Below are 22,006 nucleotides of genomic sequence, written 5' to 3' on the forward strand. Positions count from 1 at the left end.
ACGGATTTTTAATTCGCTTTTTTAATTAGGAGATAAAACATTTTTAAGACGAAAACCAAAAGATTTCTGCTGATGTCATCTGTTCATACATGGCAAAATGAGTGGTGATGGAGGCGTGTGGGCGATGTATAAACGCCCACACGTGTGGGCGTTAGCTTTTTTAAAAAAAAAATTTTTTTTGAGGGTACGGAAATTGCGTACCATAGCTTTATAGAAGGAGAGAAAATTAGTACATAACCTCTACCACTCACTGCGAACAACGAGCGTAGCACCACACCACATCCGACTATCTCAGGACAGCCACACACGACAACACAACTAGAACACGGAAAAACCTGCCCAAAAACCGAAACACCTCGCCGCGTCTTGATCGACACCGAACACCTCCGAAGAACAGCAACTCCAGCTTCCTTTGGATTCATCCGCGACGACCATACATAGCGCCGGAGGAGAGCGGTCAGGGCCACGACGAGCACCAGAGTAGCGACAACAGGAAACTCAGTCTCCTCGCACGATGCTCCCAACAGAGAAACGACGTCGCAGACGCCGACATCATGCCGCTCCAGAGGACCAAGGCTTTCGCCCGGAGACAACTGCCAACACCAAGCACGAGGGAGATGGCGACACACTCGACGTCGCCTCCAGAGAGGGGAATGACACCCGTGGGTGCCATCGACGCCGGCCGGCCAAAACCGGACAGGATTTTCATCCGTAATGTGCACATCTCCACTCCGACGAGGTACCGGCAGCACTGTTCCTGAAGCCTCGCACTGCCGTCACTGCAGCAAATCCATCGAAGCCGCGCAGCCGTGGTCCAACACCACCCGCCCTCGCTGTGCCCTCCGCTGTGCCTCCAACCACACCGCGAGTACCCGCGCCGTCCGTGAGAAGAAAGTCGTGGTCTTTCCACTGCCGCGCGGCGGAACCAACCCCACAGGCCCAGATCGAAACGGATCTGGACCTGACCGCACCTCCATCCACTGCTTCAGCGCCAACGCTTCCGGGGGCATCACCTCACGCCCACCGCATGGAGACGGCCGACCGCCCGCTGCCCGCCAGGATCTCCTTCCTGGCAGGGCCTCCTCAGCGCCGCCACCTCCATGGCAGAGTGCTCGCGCCGCCGCCGCCTACCAGCGCCAGCGCACCGCCTTCCTCCTCCTCCTCCGCACAACAGCCTCCTGACCTGGTTCCTTCGCACCACCGTGCTCTCCGCCGTGCTCCGGTGACCAGCAACAAGATCATGCCACTGGCCACCCCACCTCCAAGGCTGGCCCCGGGGAAGACCCGCTCCGCGCGAAGGGGCCTGTCATGGGGGCGTCACCAGCACCCTCCGCCTTTGGCGGCCGGGCGCGGCCGCCACTGCCGGCAGCGACAGCTGCCGGGGGAGGAGATCCGGCGGCTTCTGGTTTAGGGATTTGGGGGCCTCCGGAGCCGCACGCGCGTGCGACCCGGGAGGCAGTCTCGATGGTGGTCTTCGGTTCTGGCCAAAGGTCCGAAAAAAAAAGGTTGTTCCGTTCGCATCGACCAAGTTGTTCCGTTGCTTGGAAGTTACTAACAGGTTCCGACTCGTCTTCGAGACCGCGACCGACTCCAGCTCAGACTATGTGTAGCTGGCTCCACATATATGCGAACGCGCGTGCTACGTTCTTTCTCCACGCATTTCGTTCGTCGCGATTGATTGAAAAATCACGGATCTCTCTCTCGTTCTGGAATCAAGAACCAGCCATGGATATGGGCGCCAACTCGCTGCCGTCGCCGTCGTGCCCCGACGGCAGGAAGCGGCGCGTGTGCTACTACTACGACCCGGGCATCTCCAACGTCGACTACGGCGAGGGACACTCGATGGTGCCCCGCCGCGTCGCGATGGCCCACTCCCTCGTCGCCTCCTACGGCCTCCTCAACGACATGACTCGCCTCCGCACCAGGCCGGCCAGCCCGGAGGAGCTCCTGGCGTTCCACGACCAGAAATACGTCGACCTCCTCGGCAGGCTCACCCCCGCCGCGTACATGAGCGACGGCAATCTCCGGCGGACGGCCGAGGAGCATGGCATCGGCCCCATGCGCCGCCTGGACGGCGCCTGCACGAACGACAACCCCGTCATCGACGGCCTCATGGGGTACTGCCTGAGCTACGCCGGCGGGTCGCTGGCCGCGGCGCGCGCGCTATGCGGGGGCGACCACGACGTCGCCATCAACTGGTCCGGCGGCATGCACCACGCGTGCCGGGGCCACGCCAACGGCTTCTGCTACGTCAACGACATCGTGCTCGCCATCAAGCAGCTGCTCGGCCGCTTCCGGCGCGTGCTGTACGTGGACATCGACGGGCACCACGGGGACGGCGTGGAGAAGGCCTTCGCGGACTCCAACCAGGTGATGACGCTGTCCTTCCACCAGTACGAAAGCCAGTTCTTCCCCGGCACCGGGAGCATCGACGACGTCGGCGAGGGGGCCGGCAGGTACCACGCCCTCAACGTGCCGCTCAAGAAGGGCATGGACGACCAGGGGTACCATGAGCTGTTCAAGCCGATCGTGGGCAAGGCCATGCAGGTGTTCCAGCCGGACGCCGTGGTGCTGCAGTGCGGCGCCGACTCGCTCTCCGGCGACCGGCTCGCTGGCCTCGAGCTGTCGGTGGGCGGCCACGCGGAGTGCGTCAGGTACCTGCGGGGATTCAACGCGCCGCTGCTCCTCCTCGGCGGCGGCGGCTACACCATTAACCACGTCGCCTCCTGCTGGTGCTACGAGGTACGTACGCACATGCATGAACTCACTCGTGATTGAGCAAAGTAACACTAGCTAGCTCTATCTAATGGCAAACGACCACTCTGTAATTTAATTAATTTGTTGCGTTGTATCCACATTCCATACAGACGGCGGTGGCCGTGGGCAAGGAAGACGAGATCGCCCACGAGATACCACACCATCCGTATGATCACTACTACAGGAGCCAGGGTTACAGGCTGCAGTATCGCACGGAGGCGCCCGGCAGCCGCAGCAGCGGGGAGAATAAGGACGCGGCCGTCATTAGGGTGAAAGCCCTGGAGCACCTCTCGGCGATCAACTGCGCGCCGAGCATACAGTTCCACGAGCCATGCGGCGCGGCGGCCCAAGGCATGGACGTCGACGACCTGTGCCACCACGACGACGACGATGATGATGAAGAAGAAGCAGACCCTATGGAGAGGCTGCACCTGCTGTGCGACAACGCGGACCTCCGCGGGATTTTCATAGAATTGGGGCGGAAGAGACTATCGTCGCAAAAATGCTAGACGTACAAACAAATACCGGTTTTGCTATATCTCAGCTAGCTTAGAAATACTTCCTCCATAAATAAATATTATTTAGTGATCTAAACGCTTTTATATTTCTTTACAGAGGGAGTACTTTGATTTCATTCAATTCCTAGACTGTTCGATCAGAAAACTCTTCACCATTCATGAAGCAGCGCCGCGCTCAGCTTCTGTAGCGATGGCTAGTCCGGCTCGTTTCTCATTTTGTTTTTCTCGGTTGTCTAAAGGCCTGTGTCACGTGTTATGTTTTTTTGTTATCCAAACCCACTTATATTAGGCAAATCCTATTTGGTCCCTAAAAAAAGGCAAATCCTATTTGGCGCTGTAGGCGCCCGTTACTTTGTATTTTGCAAACGGGCGCCTGCAGCGCCCCAAGCTGGGCCGGCAGATATATTTTCCGCAAACTCGCAAAAAAAAAAGTTCTGCGATCGGCTTTCCAACCCGCGACCTCGTGTTTGAAGTGAACGGCACTAGCCATTCGGCCATCCCAACCGGTTGTGAAAAATATCCATTTTGCTGTTTTTATTTCCTTCTGCAATCGTGGTTTTTCTCATTCGTTTTTTCATTTCTTCCTTGGTTTTTCTTCAAAATCGATGAACCTTTTTCCAAAACTCATGAACTTTCGTTCAAATTCATGAACAATTTTTTAAAATTGATGAAATTTCAAAAAATGGATGAACTATTTTGCAATTTTGATGAATTTTTTCAAATTCAATAAACTTATTTAAAATTTAATGATTTTTTTTAAATTGATGACCCTTTTCAAATTCAATGAACTATTTTCAAATTGATCAATTTTTTTTTAAATTTTGATGAACTTTTTCCAAAATAGATGAATTGTCCTAATTTTTTTGTGAACTTCCTTAAAATGGATGAGCTTATTTCAAATTTTTTGTGAACATTTCTTAACAATTGATGAGCTTTTTTCAAAACCGATGAACTTTTCAAGTGATTTTTAAATTTAAGTTAACGTTTTATTAAAAGCAATAACTAGAACTGTTTTCTGTTAACAGACACCCAATACGTGCTTGGTCTAGTGCTTTGCTTTGTTAGTCTGTGGACGTGAGGTGGGGAGTTCGAACACCACGTTTTCCTTTTGTCAGCAGGTAATGAGCCAGATTTGAAACCGGCCCAATCAAGAACATGCAGGCGCCAAGTTGTTTAACCTGCGCTGAAGGCGCCGGCTAGGGGCTCCCTTCCCCACCCCCTCTTTGGACGGTTTTGTTTCCCCGTTGAAAAACTAAGCCCAAAACTAGACAAAAAAGAAACCTCTCAAGTGCAGCCCATAGCGCATATTTGGCCAACACAAGAGAAAAGAAACAACAAAAGAAAAGGAATTTGGCCCATCGCGCACCTAAGCAATCGATTTGAATATAAGACAAACATAACAACATAGATCTTGAAGCAACAATGATCTAACGGCCAGGGAGTCGAGTGAGTTTGAACAGTCCTGTATGAACCTAAACAGAGAAAAAATAAAATGAAAAATAAATAAATAATAAAAATAATGATAGAAAAAATAAAAAAGTCGAGGCCTATGAACTGCTACTAACTGAAGAACAAAAAGACACACATAAGTCACTTCACTCTACCTGTTCGTTCCCATCCTGTAGAAAACAATCAACCCCTCAAAAAAATCAAAAAGAAAAAAAGGAACGGACCTAAACCTTGTATAACAACCGGCAAAATAAAGTCTAACACACAAAGAAAAAGGACCTCCGCCCAGCCCACCACCTGAAGCCTGCCCCGACGAAAAAAACAAAGACAAAAAAACAGGCCTACCCCAGTTCGTTCCCTATCTGGGCTGATATACAAGAAACAACAGGGTTGCACAGATCCTAAAGCAACACAGAGATCTAAGGGTCAACAAATCGACGGAGACTTCACTAAAAATCAGTCGAGAACCCAAAGAAGGCAAAGGAGAGAGCCAGAGAGGCACACGGGTGAGCGGAGGAAGCTGTCGTCTTCTTCCTCCGATTACTCTTTGCCGCCGACGTGCGGGGAAGCTGCGGCGGGCCAGTAAGGTGAAGTCGTCTTGGAGCGAGAAGCTCCCCCTTCTGTTCCCGCTTTTCTTTAACGAGCCGTCCCGCTTCGTTCCAGTTGCCGCACCCGTAGGTCGTTGCTCCGCAGAACCTACGCCCGCCACCTGTTCGGCCAAATGTCTCACCGGCTCAAGACCACAAAAGCGTCGCCGTCGAGCACTGGAGACCACCTCAGCGCCCTCCCGGACTCCGTGCTGCAGCACGCGCTTGGCTTCCTTGAGGCACAGGAAGCCGTGCGGACGTGCGTGCTCGCCCGGCGCTGGCGCCACATCTGGAGGCTCATCCCTCGCCTGCGCATCACCGACGTCGACGCGTTTCGGAGTGTCGAGAAGCTGAACGAGTTTGTCGACCAGCTGACTCTGCCCCGAGACCGCGGCTCCACTATCGACGAGTGCGAGTTCGATCTCCGTGGGTTATTGCAACTTGAGGACGCACATGTTGACCTCTGGATTCGGCGTGTTTTGAAGTGCCATACCGGGCTGCTACAAGTCCATCTCTACGCTAATCTACCAGCCACTCAGGGACCATTAATCGTCAGACTGGACAATCGACCTCTCTTCTCCCCGCACCTGTGGCGATTAGAGCTCAATGGTGTCTTCTTGGAAGATAGCTTGCTTGATTTTTCAAGCTGCTCGGTGTTGAACGATCTAGAGATCACTAATTGTGTCATCGATACTGATCATATCTTGTCCCAATCCTTGAAAAAACTTAGCATCATGGGCTGTGAGCTTTGTTGGCGACTTCACCCAACTCTCATATCTGCTCCAAGTCTTATTTCACTGCAGCTAAATGATTATATTGGTGTGACTCCAGTCCTTGAAAGCATGCCGTTACTAGAAACAGCAACTGTGAATCTTGGCCACCAGAATGAGCAATACTGTGATTTCTGTGATAAAGGTGGCTTTGGAGATTGTGAATGTGGGATGTGTTATATGTATCCAGACAATGATTATACACCCGATGTCTCTGTGCATCTTGTGGGTCTGTCCAGCGTTACATGTTTGGAATTGATAGCTTCCTCTAAAATGGTATGCTTGCAGTTCATTCGAGCTTACATGTTCAAATTTCATATCCACTGCATTATCATTCCATCTTGTATGAACATTACATATTATTGTTCTTACTTCTTTGTGCTTTCCACAGGTTACATTCAAAAGGGATCTTCAATACTGCCCTGCATTCAGTAAGCTAAAATCTTTGTTACTCAGTGACTGGTGTTTAGTTGCTGACTTACAAACACTACTACACTTTCTCCATTACGCACCAGTTCTAGAGAAACTCACTCTTCAAGTCTGTAAGGTATATATATCTTCTAAGTAAGTATGATGTGTATTGCCTTTATGGAACTATGATCCATGATTGATCTTTAAATGTACTTTATTTCCTATAGAAACCCAAATCAGATATGGAATTGGAAGGCAATGACTTTTTGGAACAATCCCTTGTGCTGAAGTACCTTAAGATAGTGGAAGTTAAATGTCAAATGATTGACGAGCAGATTCATAATCTTTTGAAGACCTTGAGCTTCAGCAGCAAATCCCTGGAGAAAATTAATGTCCAAAAGCTGTAGCAAGTATGATTTTACTGTAAATAACTTCACTCTTCATTCTGTTTAAGTTATACAAAAGCAAACAATGAAAACCTGTCTTGATAGTTTGATAAGTGTTAGTTACAGACATCCCAATTTTGTTCCATGGTAGAACCCCAGCACTTTGTGATAAACTTATTTGTGGGCCGGTATTGTCATGCAACAAAAATATGATCGGTAAGATGATGTACAGCTGTTTGATTTGCATTATGACATGCATTATTTATTTATTCTCATGGGATGCAACAGGCAAATTTGGTAGATGTGTCATCATATTTATTTCTGTGTTTTGAGTCATAGCATTATTTTGTACCAGTTAGTACTATATAAGCTAGTAGTACCGTAGTCAATAGTACTGCATGTTGTGTTGTGTAGAACATACTGGAGGATCTCTAGAAGCTCCATATTAGTAATAAGAGAAAAAAAAAATCAGTTCAGCATAAGAGGCAGGATTGCTTTACTAGGGACATTTTTTTTATAACTAAAGACCAGTTTAATACATGTCCAAGTCCAACTGTGCAATACAAGTTCAAGTTGATTGTTTGTTAGTCCGGTTGAAGTTCCATTTCACTTGCCTTAACACGCTACATTCATTTGTCCTGGTTTTGATACCAGCCGAATGAAATTTCACATTTTTCACAATGCTATTCCTTTTGAACACTGAACTTATACAGTATAATATTTGTAATTTTTTGGCAGGTTTCAGTTTTGAGAGACGAGGTTAACAAGATCAGGGCTGCTGATGGACCAACTACTTCTTGATCGCCGAGAAATCTTCCACTTGGACTTGAGTTTGTAGCAGTGTTTGCCTTCTATGTGTTTGGATATTACTACCTAGATGTAGCTGGATCGCATAATTATTCCTGTGTAGTTTGCAGGATGACTTATGTTGTGTTAACTGATAACCTAAGATGTTATCTTGGGGGGAAGCCCAAGTAAGTCTCTCTATTCTCCTTCGACTATTCGGGGATATAGCAGGACTCATTCCTTGAGTTAAGACTGATTTTTAGGAAGAAATATGGCTTTTTCAGCTGCCGCTGCCAGCTGCTCCCTTGCATCATATGTGTGCACATGAGGCCTAAGTCAGAGTGCGGCGAGGCCTCGAGCCAGATGTAGGGAAGTTGTTTGTAATCTGAATTTGAATACATGGGACGCATGTGTAGTCTATATGTTCAGTTTTGTTGGAAGGGTCTATATGTTAAATCATTGTTTGTAGACGATTGGTATCATCACAAGATCATGCCGCGATTGCTTTATGTTGCAAAATTTGCAAGTTATGGGGTAATCTCACCATCACAATAAAAAAGGTTCACCACGACTCCTTTTTTCGCCACTCATCCCTCAAACCTAAAAATAAAGGCCATCTCTAACCACTTGACATCTCTCCCAACCAAACAGAAAATGTCAGTATCCTTAGCCAGATGGTTGAGGATACCTACTACAACTTAAACTTGTCCTGCAAACCAAACACACCCTTTAGAGACGCGAAGCGATGATAGGTGCAGACCCCGGCATTATATCGCACGATGCACGAACCCATCCGATTCGCGCTCTCTCATTGTCATATACCACGAGATGATTCTGCATTGTAATGTCTGCAAAACAGAATATCAATGGGAAAACCATTACAAACTGATGAATGCTATCCTAGTTTCGGAAAGAAGAATTGCTTGATAGAACTTCAAACCTCCAATTATGTTCAATTCCCCCATCCCGTGTTCTGAACCATTGTGGATGCCCAAGCACACATTTCCTCTTTCCTGCGATCGATAAAAAAGAGTAATAAACATATTAGCTAAAGATCTTCTGATATTCATTTCTCGTAGTCGCTAGAGTCACCGAGCCAAGCCAAGGTTTACCGTGACAACAATATAATTTTCAGGAGGGATGTCCAGAGTGACCTGGCTAGCGCCATGGGTAAAGGTCAATTCGAGTGGTTCGAATTCATGCTTGACATCGTCGACAGATTGGATTGGTTGGTTGTATCTCCAGCATTGAGTCAGTTCAGGATCGTCAGGCACCTTCTGAAGTGTTGAATCCTGGAGAGTGACATCCACCTGCAAGACCCAAAATTGGTGACATGTCTAGTTAGGTAGTGACTGTGTTCAAACTGATGTATGCATGGGAGTCGACATGCGCTGTGATGTGAAACCTACCGCCTGAATAAGCAGCTCGTATGTGTCCTTATGCACATATGAGTAGGCGCTACCACTGTCAAAGACAGCAACCCTCGGCGTTTTGCTTAACTCGTATTTCAGTAGTACGTCGAGGTTCCATGTTACTTTGCCAGGTGAGTAGTAAATCCTGAAAGACAAAAAAAACAAGGACAACATTGTCATCATGTCATGTGATGTGTGCAACCAAATGAGAAGGAAAGAAACATCCCAACTCTAAGTTCACATGCACGTTGTACATACATTGATATGTACTCCCTCCGTTCCTAAATATAAGTTTTTTTTAGAGATTTCACTACGGACGGCATATGGATGTATATAGACATATTTTAGAGTGTACACTCATTTTACTTCGTATGTAGTCCGTAGTGGAATCTCTAAAAAGACTTATATTTAGGAACGGGGATAGTATGATGCTATCTTACGTGTACTCTTGAACCATGGGAAGCCAGGTTACACCAGTAGAGGGCACGTCGCCCCCAAAGAAGAGGTAGCCCCCTCCATGGCTGCTGAGGCAATGGCCAACCACATTCTCGGTGATCAACCCTTGTTGCTTGAGCTGCGAGACGAGGTCTCCCGTTCCCCTACCGATCCCGAGGATGCCGTCCACCTCCAGCTCTTCTTTTTCACCTTGCTGGTCATATCCGCAGCTGCATGCATGCGCACGCAAATGAACAACGAACTGCATCGGTTCCATGCAATGCAATGCAATGTGTTTGGGCGAGTTTGTATGTACCCGAAGGCAAGGTTGGGGCGGTCGTTGCGCATGGGGAGGGAGAACTTGTCGGTTAAGAGCACGCCCATGGATGAGTAGCCGTCCTTGTAATTTATGTCGTAGTCGCATTGGTCTGGATGCTCGGTGCAGTCGTGCACGGTGCCCAGGTCCTTGTGCATCACGGCACAACGTCGTCCTCGCATGGCACCCTGTTGCTCGATCGTGGTCTGTACACCTCATGTGGCACCTGTAACAAGAATTACCCACCATCGAGTCGATTTCATGACTCAATTCATCGCCACGCATTTGATACAATAGTAATAACCGCATGAAACTACCACTTGGGAGTTGGGACACACGAAAGATATGCAAGAGCCACATGCATGCATAACAGATGATAAGCCCTCATAGCTAAGACTCTAAAGCAAAAATGAAGTAGCCGTGGGTGTACCTTGTGGAAGCTCTGGCGAGGGGCGTCGCACTCCAGCCACGTGAGGCCGCTACCGGTGTCAACATGGAGGAATTAGGGCTTTACTGGCTCCCCGATTCTCATGGTAACGAAGAACTGGCTGTAGTTACACAGGCAGAAAAGGCGTGTCAAATGTAGCACTAATACAAGTTGATGCACACAGATTGCCCTGCGTTTGCATGTTTAGTGATCTAAACGCTCTTATATTCCTTTACGGAGGGAGTACTACCGAACTCCAGTGTAATGAACAAATAATCAGAGGAACAGAGAACAGCAGGATCGAGTTACAGGACAAGACACTTACATACGAATTCAGTTAGGAAATTAATTTGAAAGATGCAATGAAATTCAGTGCAGCTTCCTACCTGAAAGAAAAATCATGCAAGTTATCTACAAGGATAAAATCACAGCATTTTCCGCACATCAATACATTAGAGACCAACAGTTTCTTCCATTATGTAGAGAAAAGATACAAGAGTAGCTTCCATCATAAAAAAGAGTTGGAATCTGTACCCAATAGGATAGACGTTGCCCCGGAGCTCGAACACCATGGAACTGGAGGAGGACAACCGTGCGAGCCGGAGAAATAGAAGAAGGATGGCGATGACCTTTGCGCACATGGCAGCCATGTGGGAAGAAGAAGACAGAGAGCCCTGGAGGAAGCAGGTAGTGTCAACTCTCGGGTTTCCCTTCTGAGTTCACCTATTTCTGTGGTGTGTTGGTAGGGCGCCGAGGTACTTATAGCACTCTCGTCTCCGGGAGCCTTATTCTCTTCACGTTTTGCATAATTCTGGTTCCAACTTAATTATCTTGCCAACGGATGTACAGAATATACTGTATCTCCAATATTTATCTCTATACCAAAAACAGACACATTATATTAACGACACGCCTTCAATATGTACATTACATTTTTCTATTAAGAATTATATGTCCATGCCATTTTTAATAAACGAGGACTAGAGGATTCATGGAATTAAGCCTGGTGGGATGAGTAAGAGCGAATAGATTTTTTCGCGAATACACAAAGTTTGTGTATGTTTCATTGATAGGTACGAGAGAACAACAATAATATAGATTTTTTTTGGGGGGGGGGGGGGGGTGGGGGTTGGGAGGGATACAACACACCATAAACTCCTAGACCGTGTCATAACCAATGCGAGGCACCTTCGTCGTGCGGCCATAACTCCATGACAAACCAAATAAACGTGTCCCTCACCTTAAACGCCTAGAGGAGTCGGCAAGTGGGTTGCAAGATCCGGCTGGGCGGGAGGAAGAAGCCATGGAGGAAACACTCAGAAGGTCGTACATTGTGTCCTGAATGACCACTCCCTGAGAAGCAGCCAAAAACCAAGCATGGCATCCAACATCGTCAATTCCAACACTAGAGACACCATGAGCAACCAAGACCACACCTTCATGAAGGGTACGATGTCAGGATGCCGCCGCCGTCTGATCCGGTGAACCGGACCTAGGGTTTCCCCTAGTGCTCGAAGAGAGACACGAACAAAAGGCCATGGTAGTGCCTCCAAGAAGGAGACGACACACGCAGGTGTCGCCACTACCAGTATTGGCAAAGTTGAGGAGGGATTTTGCGTTGGCCTTTGGCCGAACGATCCCGAATGCTGCCGGATCAGGATTTGAAGACGAGGAAACCACATCGCTTGGGCAAAACCTCCACCGTAGGAAGGAGATTTTTGAAAATTTCGGCCGAAATTTGGCCATCTCGGCCTGGGACGAAAAAAATCTCAAACCGAAAATCAAAGTGTATGTCGTAGGTGGTGATTCCGGCGGCGCCAAGCGACCGAACGATCCCGAATGTTGCAGGCACCCGAGCCGCCACCATCTGCCACAGGCTAGGGGAGGCCCAGAACCGCCGCCACCAGCAACAGGCCAACTCGATAGGAGACGAAGCATGGAGGAGCCACTTGGAGGAGCAACTGTTGAGTCTATATTTTGTGTTGCATGTATTATGTGTTGTGGCCCACCTTCTAGTCATGTATAGTTGAGGTTGTGGCCTACCCTGTACTTATATATACGTGCACCAGCACCCCATCAATACAACATCTATTGTATTGCAAACTCTCCATCTATATGGTATCATCTTGTTCGGTCCTCCCCTAGGGCTTGCCGCCGCCGCCGCCGCACCCCCACCGCTGCACTGCGCCGTCGCCGCGCCGCCGCCGCCGCACCCCCACCGCTGCACTGCGCCGCCGCCGCGCCGCCGCCGCCGCACCCCCACCGCTGCACTGCGCCGCCGCCGCGCCCCTCCTTCTCCTACCCCACGCCGCTGCCGCCCGTGCACACGCTTCCGCCCGCCCCCTCGGGCGCCCCTCGCAGTAGCCGCCGCGCCTCTCCATTCGCGCTGCCGCCACTGCCCCGCGCCACTCCCTGCCGCGTCGCGCTGCTGCTTCTCCCCGACCCGCAGCTGCGCCCTCCTCCCGCTACAGCCGCCGCCGCACCCCCTGCTGCCGCGGTTCCCCTCCTCCTCTCTACACAAAAAAACCCTAACCCTAGCTGCGTCGCCATGTCTTCCCCCGGCTCCTCCACGACCCGCTCGTCGAATCCCTTCGCCGGCCCCGAGCCCTCCGCCGCCGCCATCCATGACCTCAACATAGAGGTCCGGGTCCCTATCCGCCTCATCAGCTCCAGTACGTCCTACTACGCTAGGAAGACCTACTTCAACCTCATCTTCCGCGAGTACTACCTCACCGAGCACATCGATGTTCTGTGGATAGCGAGTACATGTGGGGCGATCCGAAGTGGTCCGCCATTGAGGCCACGATCATCCGTTGGTTCTACCAGACGGTCTCGAAGGACATCTTCCACACCGTTGTCGCCGAGGACGATGACGCCTGTGTCGTGTGAGCCAAGATCAACGCGCTCTTCACCGACAACAAACATCAGCGCCTTGTTTTCTTGCAGCAGGAGTTCTTCGGCTGTCACCAGGACAACTCCACCATCAATGAGTACTGCATGAGGCTCAAGATGCTCGCCGACGAGCTTCGCGACATCGGCGCTAAGGTCTCTGACGATCTCATGCTGAGCACCCTCACCGCCGGCCTTAACGAGGACTTCGGCAACGCGGCGTCCAACCTCACCCTGCTGCCGCAGCCCACTTTCCAGTGCGTCATCGCGTACCTCAAACTTGAGGAGCGCCGGATGACGAAGCTGAAGCAGCGGGTTCAGCACACCGCCCTCGCTGCCGGCACCACTCGCGGTGGCCCTGCTCCTCCGACCACACCCCGTCCGCTCGCGCCAGCCGGCTACTACACCCTGCCGCCCGCTCCGCCGGCGCCCCCCCACGCGCCTCCCCAGCAGCCGCAAGGTGGCGGGGGCCTGCGCAACAGGCGGGGCGGCGGGGGCTGCCGCCAGCAGCAGGCGCAGGGTGCGGGTGAAGGAAATATGCCCTAGAGGCAATAATAAAGTTGTTATTTATATTTCCTTATATCATGATAAATGTTTATTATTCATGCTAGAATTGTATTAACCGGAAACTTAGTACATGTGTGAATACATAGACAAACAGAGTGTCACTAGTATGCCTCTACTTGACTAGCTCGTTGAATCAAAGATGGTTAAGTTTCCAAGCCATAGACATGAGTTGTCATTTGATTAACGGGATCACATCATTAGAGAATGATGCGATTGACTTGACCCATTCTGTTAGCTTAGCACTTGATCGTTTAGTATATTGCTATTGCTTTCTTCATGACTTATACATGTTCCTATGACTATGAGATTATGCAACTCCCGAATACCGGAGGAACACTTTGTGTGCTACCAAACGTCACAACGTAACTGGGTGATTATAAAGGTGCTCTACAGGTGTCTCCGATGGTACTTGTTGAGTTGGCATAGATCGAGATTAGGATTTGTCACTCCGATTGTCGGAGAGGTATCTCTGGGCCCTCTCAGTGATGCACATCACTATAAGCCTTGCAAGCAATGTGAGTAATGAGTTAGTTGCGGGATGATGCATTACGGTGTTGGAAATATGCCCTAGAGGCAATAATAAAATGGTTATTATTTTATTTCCTTGTTCATGATAATTGTCTGTTGTTCATGCTATAATTGTATTAACTGGAAACCGTAATACATGTGTGAATACATAGACCACAACATGTCCCTAGTAAGCCTCTAGTTGACTAGCTCGTTGATCAATAGATGGTCATGGTTTCCTGACTATGGACATTGGATGTCATTGATAACGGGATCACATCATTAGGAGAATGATGTGATGGACAAGACCCAATCCTAAGCATAGCACAAGATCGTGTAGTTCGTTTGCTAGAGCTTTTCTAATGTCAAGTATCATTTCCTTAGACCATGAGATTGTGCAACTCCCGGATACCGTAGGAATGCTTTGGGTGTACCAAACGTCACAACGTAACTGGGTGGCTATAAAGGTGCACTACAGGTATCTCCGAAAGTGTCTGTTGGGTTGGCACGAATCGAGACTGGGATTTGTCACTCCGTATGACGGAGAGGTATCTCTGGGCCCACTCGGTAATGCATCATCATAATGAGCTCAATGTGACTAAGGAGTTAGCCACGGGATCATGCGTTACGGTACGAGTAAAGTGACTTGCCGGTAACGAGATTGAACAAGGTATTGGGATACCGACGATCGAATCTCGGGCAAGTAACGTACCGATTGACAAAGGGAATTGTATACGGGATGGATTGAATCCTCGACATCGTGGTTCATCCGATGAGATCATCGTGGAACATGTGGGAGCCAACATGGGTATCCATATCCCGCTGTTGGTTATTGACCGGAGAGTTGTCTCGGTCATGTCTGCATGTCTCCCGAACCCGTAGGGTCTACACACTTAAGGTTCGGTGACGCTAGGGTTGTAGAGATATTAGTATGTGGAAATCCGAAAGTCGTTCGGAGTCCCGGATGAGATCCCGGACGTCACGAGGAGTTCCGGAATGGTCCGGAGGTAAAGATTTATATATGGGAAGTCCTATTTTGGCCACCGGAAAATGTTCGGGATTTTTTGGTATTGTACCGGGAAGGTTCTAGAAGGTTCCGAAGTGGGGCCCACCTGCATGGGGGGACCCACATGAACGTGGGTAGTGGGGGAAAGTCCCCACACCCCTGGTCAAGGCGCACCAAGATCCCACCTTAGAAGGAATAAGATCATATCCCGAAGGGATAAGATCAAGATCCCTAAAAAAGGGGGTTAACAATCGGTGGGGAAGGGAAATGATGGGATTTCTTTCCCCCACCTTTGCCAACGCCCCAATGGACTTGGAGGGCAAGAAACCAGCCCCCTCCACCCCTATATATAGTGGGGAGGCGCATGGGAGCAGCACCCCAAGCCCTGGCGCCTCCCTCCCTCCCGTGACACCTCTTCCTCCCCGCTTGCGCTTGGCGAAGCCCTGCCGGGATCCCGCTACTTCCACCACCACGCCGTCGTGCTGCTGGATCTCCATCAAATTCTCCTCCCCCCTTGCTGGATCAAGAAGGAGGAGACGTCCCCGCTCCGTACGTGTGTTGAACGCGGAGGTGCCGTTCGTTCGGCGCTAGGATCATCGGTGATTTGGATCACGACGAATACGACTCCATCAACCCCGTTCTCTTGAACGCTTCCGCTCGCGATCTACAAGGGTATGTAGATGCACTCCTCCCCTCTCGTTGCTAGCATCTCCTAGATTGATCTTGGTGACACGTAGGAAAATTTTGAATTTCTGCTACGTTCCCCAACATACGGAACGAGTAAAGAGACTTGTCGGTAACGAGATTGAACTAGGTATTGAGATACCGACGATCGAATCTCGGGCAAGTAACATACCGATGACAAAGGGAACAACGTATGTTGTTATGCGGTTTGACCGATAAAGATCTTCGTAGAATATGTGGGAGCCAATATGAACATCCAGGTTCCGCTATTCGTTATTGACCGGAGACGTGTCTCGGTCATGTCTACATAGTTCTCGAACCCGTAGGGTCCGCACGCTTAACGTTCGTTGACGATCGGTATTATGAGTTTATGTGTTTTGATGTACCGAAGATAGTTCGGAGTCCCGGATGTGATCACGGACATGACGAGAAGTCTCGAAATGGTCGAGACATAAAGATTGATATATTGGATGACTATATTCGGACACCGGATGAGTCCCGGGGGTCACCGGATAATTATCGGAGTGCCAGGGGGTTATCGGAACCCCCGGGGGAACTAATGGGCCAACATGGGCCTTGTGAGAGAGAGGAGGGGCCATAGGGTCGCCCCCCCCTTGGGAGTCCGAATTGGACAAGGAGGGGGGGGGGGGGTCGGCGCCCCCTCTTTCCCTCCCTCTCTCTCTCTCCTTCCTTCCCCCTTCCTCCTCCTAGTTGGACTAGGAAAGGGGGAGTCCTACTCCTACTAGGAGGAGGACTCCTCCCCTCCTTGGCGTGCCCCAAGGGCCGACCGGCCTCTCCCTTGCTCCTTTATATGCGGGGGCAGGGGCACCCTAGAACACACAAGTTGATCATTGATCTCTTAGGCGTGTGCGGTGCCCCCTCCACCATAATCCACCTCGGTCATATCGTTGCAGTGCTTAGGCGAAGCCCCGCGCCGGTAGCATCATCATCACCGTCATCATGCTGTCGTGCTGACGAAGCTCTCCCTCGACACTCTGCTGGATCATGAGTTCGTGGGACGTCACCGAGCTAAACGTGTGCAGACCACGGAGGTGCCGTACTTTCGGTACTAGGATCGGTCGATCGTGAAGACGTACGACTACATCAACCGCGTTGTCATAACGTGCTACCTCTTAAGCATGCGTTGGTTTTCCCTTGAAGATGAAAGGGTGATGCAGCAAAGTAGCGTAAGTATTTCCCTCAGTTTTTGAGAACCAAGGTATCAATCCAGTAGGAGATAATACAGAAGTCCCTAGTACCTGCACAAACAATCAAGAACCTTGCAACCAACGCGATAAAGGGGTTGTCAATCCCTTGATGGCCACTTGCAAAAGTGAGATCTGATAGAGATAATAAGATAAATATTTTTGGTATTTTTGTTGTATAGATTGGAAAGTAAAGATTGCAAAAATAAACGGCGACAGAAATAACTAGTTGACGGGAGATTAATATGATGGAAAATAGACCCGGGGTCATAGGTTTCACTAGTGGCTTCTCTCAAGATAGCAAATTCTACGGTGGGTGAACAAATTACTGTCGAGCAATTTATAGAAAAGCGCATAGTTATGAGAATATCTAGGCATGATCATGTATATAGGCATCACGTCCGTGACAAGTAGACCGAAATGATTCTGCATCTACTACTATTACTCCACACATCGACCGCTATCCAGCATGCATCTAGAGTATTAAGTTCATAAGAACAGAGTAACGCATTAAGCAAGATGACATGATGTAGAGGGATAAACTCAAGCAATATGATATAAACCCCGTCTGTTTATCCTCGATGGCAACAATACAATACGTGCCTTGTTGCCCCTGCTGTCACTGGGAAAGGACACCGCAAGATTGAACCCAAAGCTAAGCACTTCTCCCATTGCAAGAAAGATCAATCTAGTAGGCCAAACCAAACTTATAATTCGAAGAGACTTGCAAAGATATTAAATCATGCATAAAAGAATTCAGAGAAGAATCAAATATTGTTCATAGATAATCTTGATCATAAACCCACAATTCATCGGATCTCGACAAACACACCGCAAAAAGAATTACATCGAATAGATCTCCAAGAAAATCGAGGAGAACTTTGTATTGAGATCCAAAGAGAGAGAAGAAGCCATCTAGCTAATAACTATGGACCCGAAGGTCTGTGGTAAACTACTCACACATCATCGGAGAGGCCATGGTGTTGATGTAGAAGCCCTCCGTGATCGATTCCCCCTCCGGCGGAGCGCCGGAAAAGGCCCCAAGATGGGATCTCACGGGTACAGAAGGTTGCGGCGGTGGAAATAGGGTTCCGTGGTGCTCCTGGATGTTTTCGGGGTATATGAGTATATATAGGCGAAAGAAGTAGGTCGGTGGAGCCACGAGGGGCCCACGAGGGTGGGGGGCGCACCTACCCCCCTAGGCGCGCCCTCCTACCTCGTGGCCGCCTTGTTGCTTCCTTGACGTCCACTCCAAGTCTCCTGGATTGTGTTTGTTCCAAAAACGATCCTCGCGAAGGTTTCATTCCGTTTGATATTCCTTTTGTGCGAAACACTGAAACAGGCAAAAAAACAGAAGTTTGCACTGGGCCTTTGGTTAGTAGGTTAGTCCCAAAAATAATATAAAAGTGCATAATAAAGCCCATTAAACATCCAAAATAGATAATATAATAGCATGGAAGAATCAAAAATTATAGATACGCTGGAGACGTATCAAGCATCCCCAAGCTTAATTCCTGCTCGTCCTCGAGTAGGTAAATGATAAAAACAGAATTTTTGATGTGGAATGCTACCTAACATAATTTTCTATGTAATTCTCTTTATTGTGGCATGAATGTTCAGATACGAAAGATTCAAGATAAAAGTTTAATATTGACATAAAAATAATAATACTTCAAGCATACTAACTAAGCAATCATGTCTTCTCAAAATAACATGGCCAAAGAAAGCTCATCCCTACAAAATCATATAGTTTGGTCATGCTTCATTTTCGTCATACAAAAATGCTCTCATCATGCACAACTCCGATGACAAGCCAAGCAATTGTTTCATACTTTAGTATTTCTCAAACTTTTTCAACTTTCACGCAATACATGAGCGTGAGCCATGGACATAGCACTATGGGTGGAATAGAATATAATGATGGGGGTTGTGTGGAGAAGACAAAAAAGGAGAAAGTCTCACATTGGCGTGGCTAATCAACCGGCTAGGGAGATGCCCATCAATTGATGTCAATGCAAGGAGTAGGGATTTCCATGCAACGGATGCACTAGAGCTATAAATGTATGAAAGCTCAACAAAAGAAACTAAGTGGGTGTGCATCCAACTTGCTTGCTCACGAAGACCTAGGGCATTTGAGGAAGCCCATTGTTGGAATATACAAGCCAAGTTCTATAATGAAAAATTCCCACTAGTATATGAAAGTGACAAAATAAGAGACTCTATCATAAAGATCATGGTACTACTTTGAAGCACAAGTGTGCAAAAGAAGGATAGTAGCATTGTCCCTTTTATTTCTTTATTTTTATTTTTTGGGCCTTTTTTATTTGACCTTTCTCTTTTTATATTTTTTTCATGGGACAATGCTCTATTAATGATGATCATCACACTTCTATTTATTTACAACTCAATGATTACAACTCGATACTAGAACAAAGTATGACTCTATATAGATGCCTCCGACGGTGTAGCGGGATGGGCAATGAATCAAGAGTGACATGTATGATAAATTATGCATGGTGGATTTGCCACAAATACGATGTCAATTACATGATCATGCAAGCCAATATGACAATGATGAAGCGTGTCATAATAAATGAAACAGTTGCATGGCAATATATCTCGGAATGGCTATGGAAATGCCATAATAGGTAGGTATGGTGGCCATTTTGAGGAAGATATAAGGAGGTTTATGTGTGTTAGAGCGTATCATATCACGGGGTTTGGATGCACCGGCGAAGTTTGCACCAACTCTCAAGGTGAGAAAGGGCAATGCACGGTACCAAAGAGGCTAGCAATGATGGAAAGGTGAGAGTGCGTATAATCCATGGACTTCAATATTAGTCATAAAGAACTCACATACTTATTGCAAAAATCTACAAGTCATCAAAAACCAAGCATTACGCGCATGCTCCTAGGGGGATAGATTGGTAGGAAAAGACCATCGCTCATCCCCAACCGCCACTCATAAGGAAAGCAATCAAAGAAACACCTCATGCTTCAAATTTGTCACACAACGGTTACCATACGTGCATGCTACGGGACTTGCAAACTTCAACACAAGTATTTCTCAAATTCACAATTACTCCACTAGCACAACTTTAATATTACCATCTTCATATCTCAAAACAATCATCAAGTATCAAACTTCTCATAGAATTCAATGCGCTATATATGAAAGTTTTTATTATACCCATCTTGGATGCCTATCATATTAGGACTAATTTTATAGCCAAAGCAAATTACCATGCTGTTCTAAAGGACTCTCAAAATAATATAAGTAAAGCATGAGAGATCAATAATTTCTATAAAATAAAACCACCACCGTGCTCTAAAAGATATAAGCGAAGCACTAGAGCAAAATTATCTAGCTCAAAAGATATAAGTGAAGCACATAGAGTATTCTAATAAATTCCGAATCATGTGTGTCTCTCCAAAAGGTGTGTACAGCAAGGATGATTGTGGTAAACTAAAAAGCAAAGACTCAAATCATACAAGACGCTCCAAGCAAAACACATATCATGTGGTGAATAAAAATATAGCCTCAAGTAAAGTTACTGATAGACGAAGACGAAAGAGGGGATGCCTTCCGGGGCATCCCCAAGCTTAGGCTCTTGCCACTCTTTATTCCATAATCCATCAAATCTTTACCCAAAAACTTGTAAACTTCACAACACAAAACTCAACAGAAAATCTCATGAGCTCCGTTAGTATAAGAAAACAAACCACCACCTTAAGGTACTGTAATGAAATCATTCTTTATTTATATTTGTGTTAAACCTACTGTATTCCAACTTCTCTATGGTTCATACCCCCCGATACTAGTCATAGATTCATCAAAATAAGCAAACAACGCACGAAAAACAGAATCTGTCAAAAACAGAATAGTCTGTAGTAATCTGTATCAAACGCAAACTTCTGGAACTCCAAAAATTCTGCCAAAATAGGGAGACTTAGATAATTTTATTATTGATCTTCTGCAATTGGAATCAGTATTTTATCACTTTCTGGTGATTTTTAACAATTGTTTTCGTGGGAAGAAAGTTTCTGTTTTTTTCAGCAAGATCAAATAATTATCACCCAAGAAGATCCTATAGGCTTTACTTGGTACAAACACTAAAAAAAAAGATAAAACCACATCTAACCAGAGGCTAGATGAATTATTTATTACTAAACAGGAACAAAAAGAAAAAAAATGGGTTGCCTCCCAACAAGCGCTATCGTTTAACGCCCCTAGCTAGGCATAAAAACAAGGATAGATCTAGGTATTATCATCTTTGGTATGCAAATCATAAGTGGCCCTCATAATAGATTCATAAGGTAATTTAATTTTCTTCTTAGGAAAGTGTTCCATACCTTTCCTTAATGGAAATTGGAATCTAATATTTCCTTCCTTCATATCAATAATTGCACCAATTGTTCTAAGGAAAGGTCTACCAAGAATAATAGGACATGTAGGATTGCAATCTATATCAAGAATAATGAAATCTATGGGAACATAATTCCTATTTGCAATAATAAGAACATCATTAATCCTTCCCATAGGTTTCTTAATGGTGGAATCCGCAAGATGCAAGTTTAAAGAACAATCACCAAATTCACGGAAACCTAACACATCACACAAAGTTTTTGGAATCGTGGAAACACTAGCACCCAAATCACATAAAGCATAGCATTCATGATCTTTAATCTTATTTTAATAGTAGGTTCCCACTCATCATAGAGTTTTCTAGGGATAGAAACTTATAATTCAAGCTTTTCTTCATAGGATTGCATTAAAGCATCAACGATATGTTTGGTAAAGGCTTTATTTTGACTATAAGCATGAGGAGAATTTAACACGGATTGCAACAAGGAAATACAATCTATTAAAGAATAATTATCATAATTAAATTCC

General features: G+C 47.2%; 3 protein-coding genes across 4 annotated transcripts; 2 read left to right on the top strand and 1 right to left on the bottom strand.

Annotated features, from left to right (window-relative positions):
- Positions 1–1,725: 1,725 nt before the first annotated feature.
- Positions 1,726–3,266, top strand: LOC109785724 (histone deacetylase 3-like). Its single transcript, XM_020344318.1, has 2 exons — positions 1,726–2,742; positions 2,868–3,266. Exons 1-2 carry the CDS (start codon positions 1,726–1,728, stop codon positions 3,264–3,266), a joined length of 1,416 nt encoding a protein of 471 aa, XP_020199907.1.
- A 1,900-nt stretch (positions 3,267–5,166) lies between these two features.
- On the top strand, positions 5,167–8,132 carry LOC109785725 (F-box protein At5g03100). Of its 2 annotated transcripts, XM_020344320.4 has the most exons (5): positions 5,167–5,311; positions 5,388–6,357; positions 6,473–6,628; positions 6,720–6,902; positions 7,617–8,132. In XM_020344320.4, exons 2-4 carry the CDS (start codon positions 5,446–5,448, stop codon positions 6,897–6,899), a joined length of 1,248 nt encoding a protein of 415 aa, XP_020199909.1. In that variant the 5' UTR covers positions 5,167–5,311; positions 5,388–5,445; the 3' UTR covers positions 6,900–6,902; positions 7,617–8,132. The 2 variants fall into 2 exon arrangements, with proteins under 2 accessions (XP_020199909.1, XP_045083368.1); XM_045227433.2 differs by having other exon boundaries at positions 5,169–6,357.
- An 89-nt stretch (positions 8,133–8,221) lies between these two features.
- Positions 8,222–9,985, bottom strand: LOC109785723 (aspartic proteinase Asp1-like). Its single transcript, XM_073496312.1, has 6 exons — positions 9,828–9,985; positions 9,517–9,741; positions 9,074–9,221; positions 8,777–8,974; positions 8,605–8,677; positions 8,222–8,512 (listed from the first exon to the last, which is right to left on the bottom strand). Exons 1-6 carry the CDS (start codon positions 9,983–9,985, stop codon positions 8,394–8,396), a joined length of 921 nt encoding a protein of 306 aa, XP_073352413.1. The 3' UTR covers positions 8,222–8,393.
- Positions 9,986–22,006: the final 12,021 nt, after the last annotated feature.

The sequence above is a fragment of the Aegilops tauschii genome, chromosome 4, assembly GCF_002575655.3.
Source record: "Aegilops tauschii subsp. strangulata cultivar AL8/78 chromosome 4, Aet v6.0, whole genome shotgun sequence".
Taxonomy (NCBI): Eukaryota; Viridiplantae; Streptophyta; class Magnoliopsida; order Poales; family Poaceae; genus Aegilops; species Aegilops tauschii.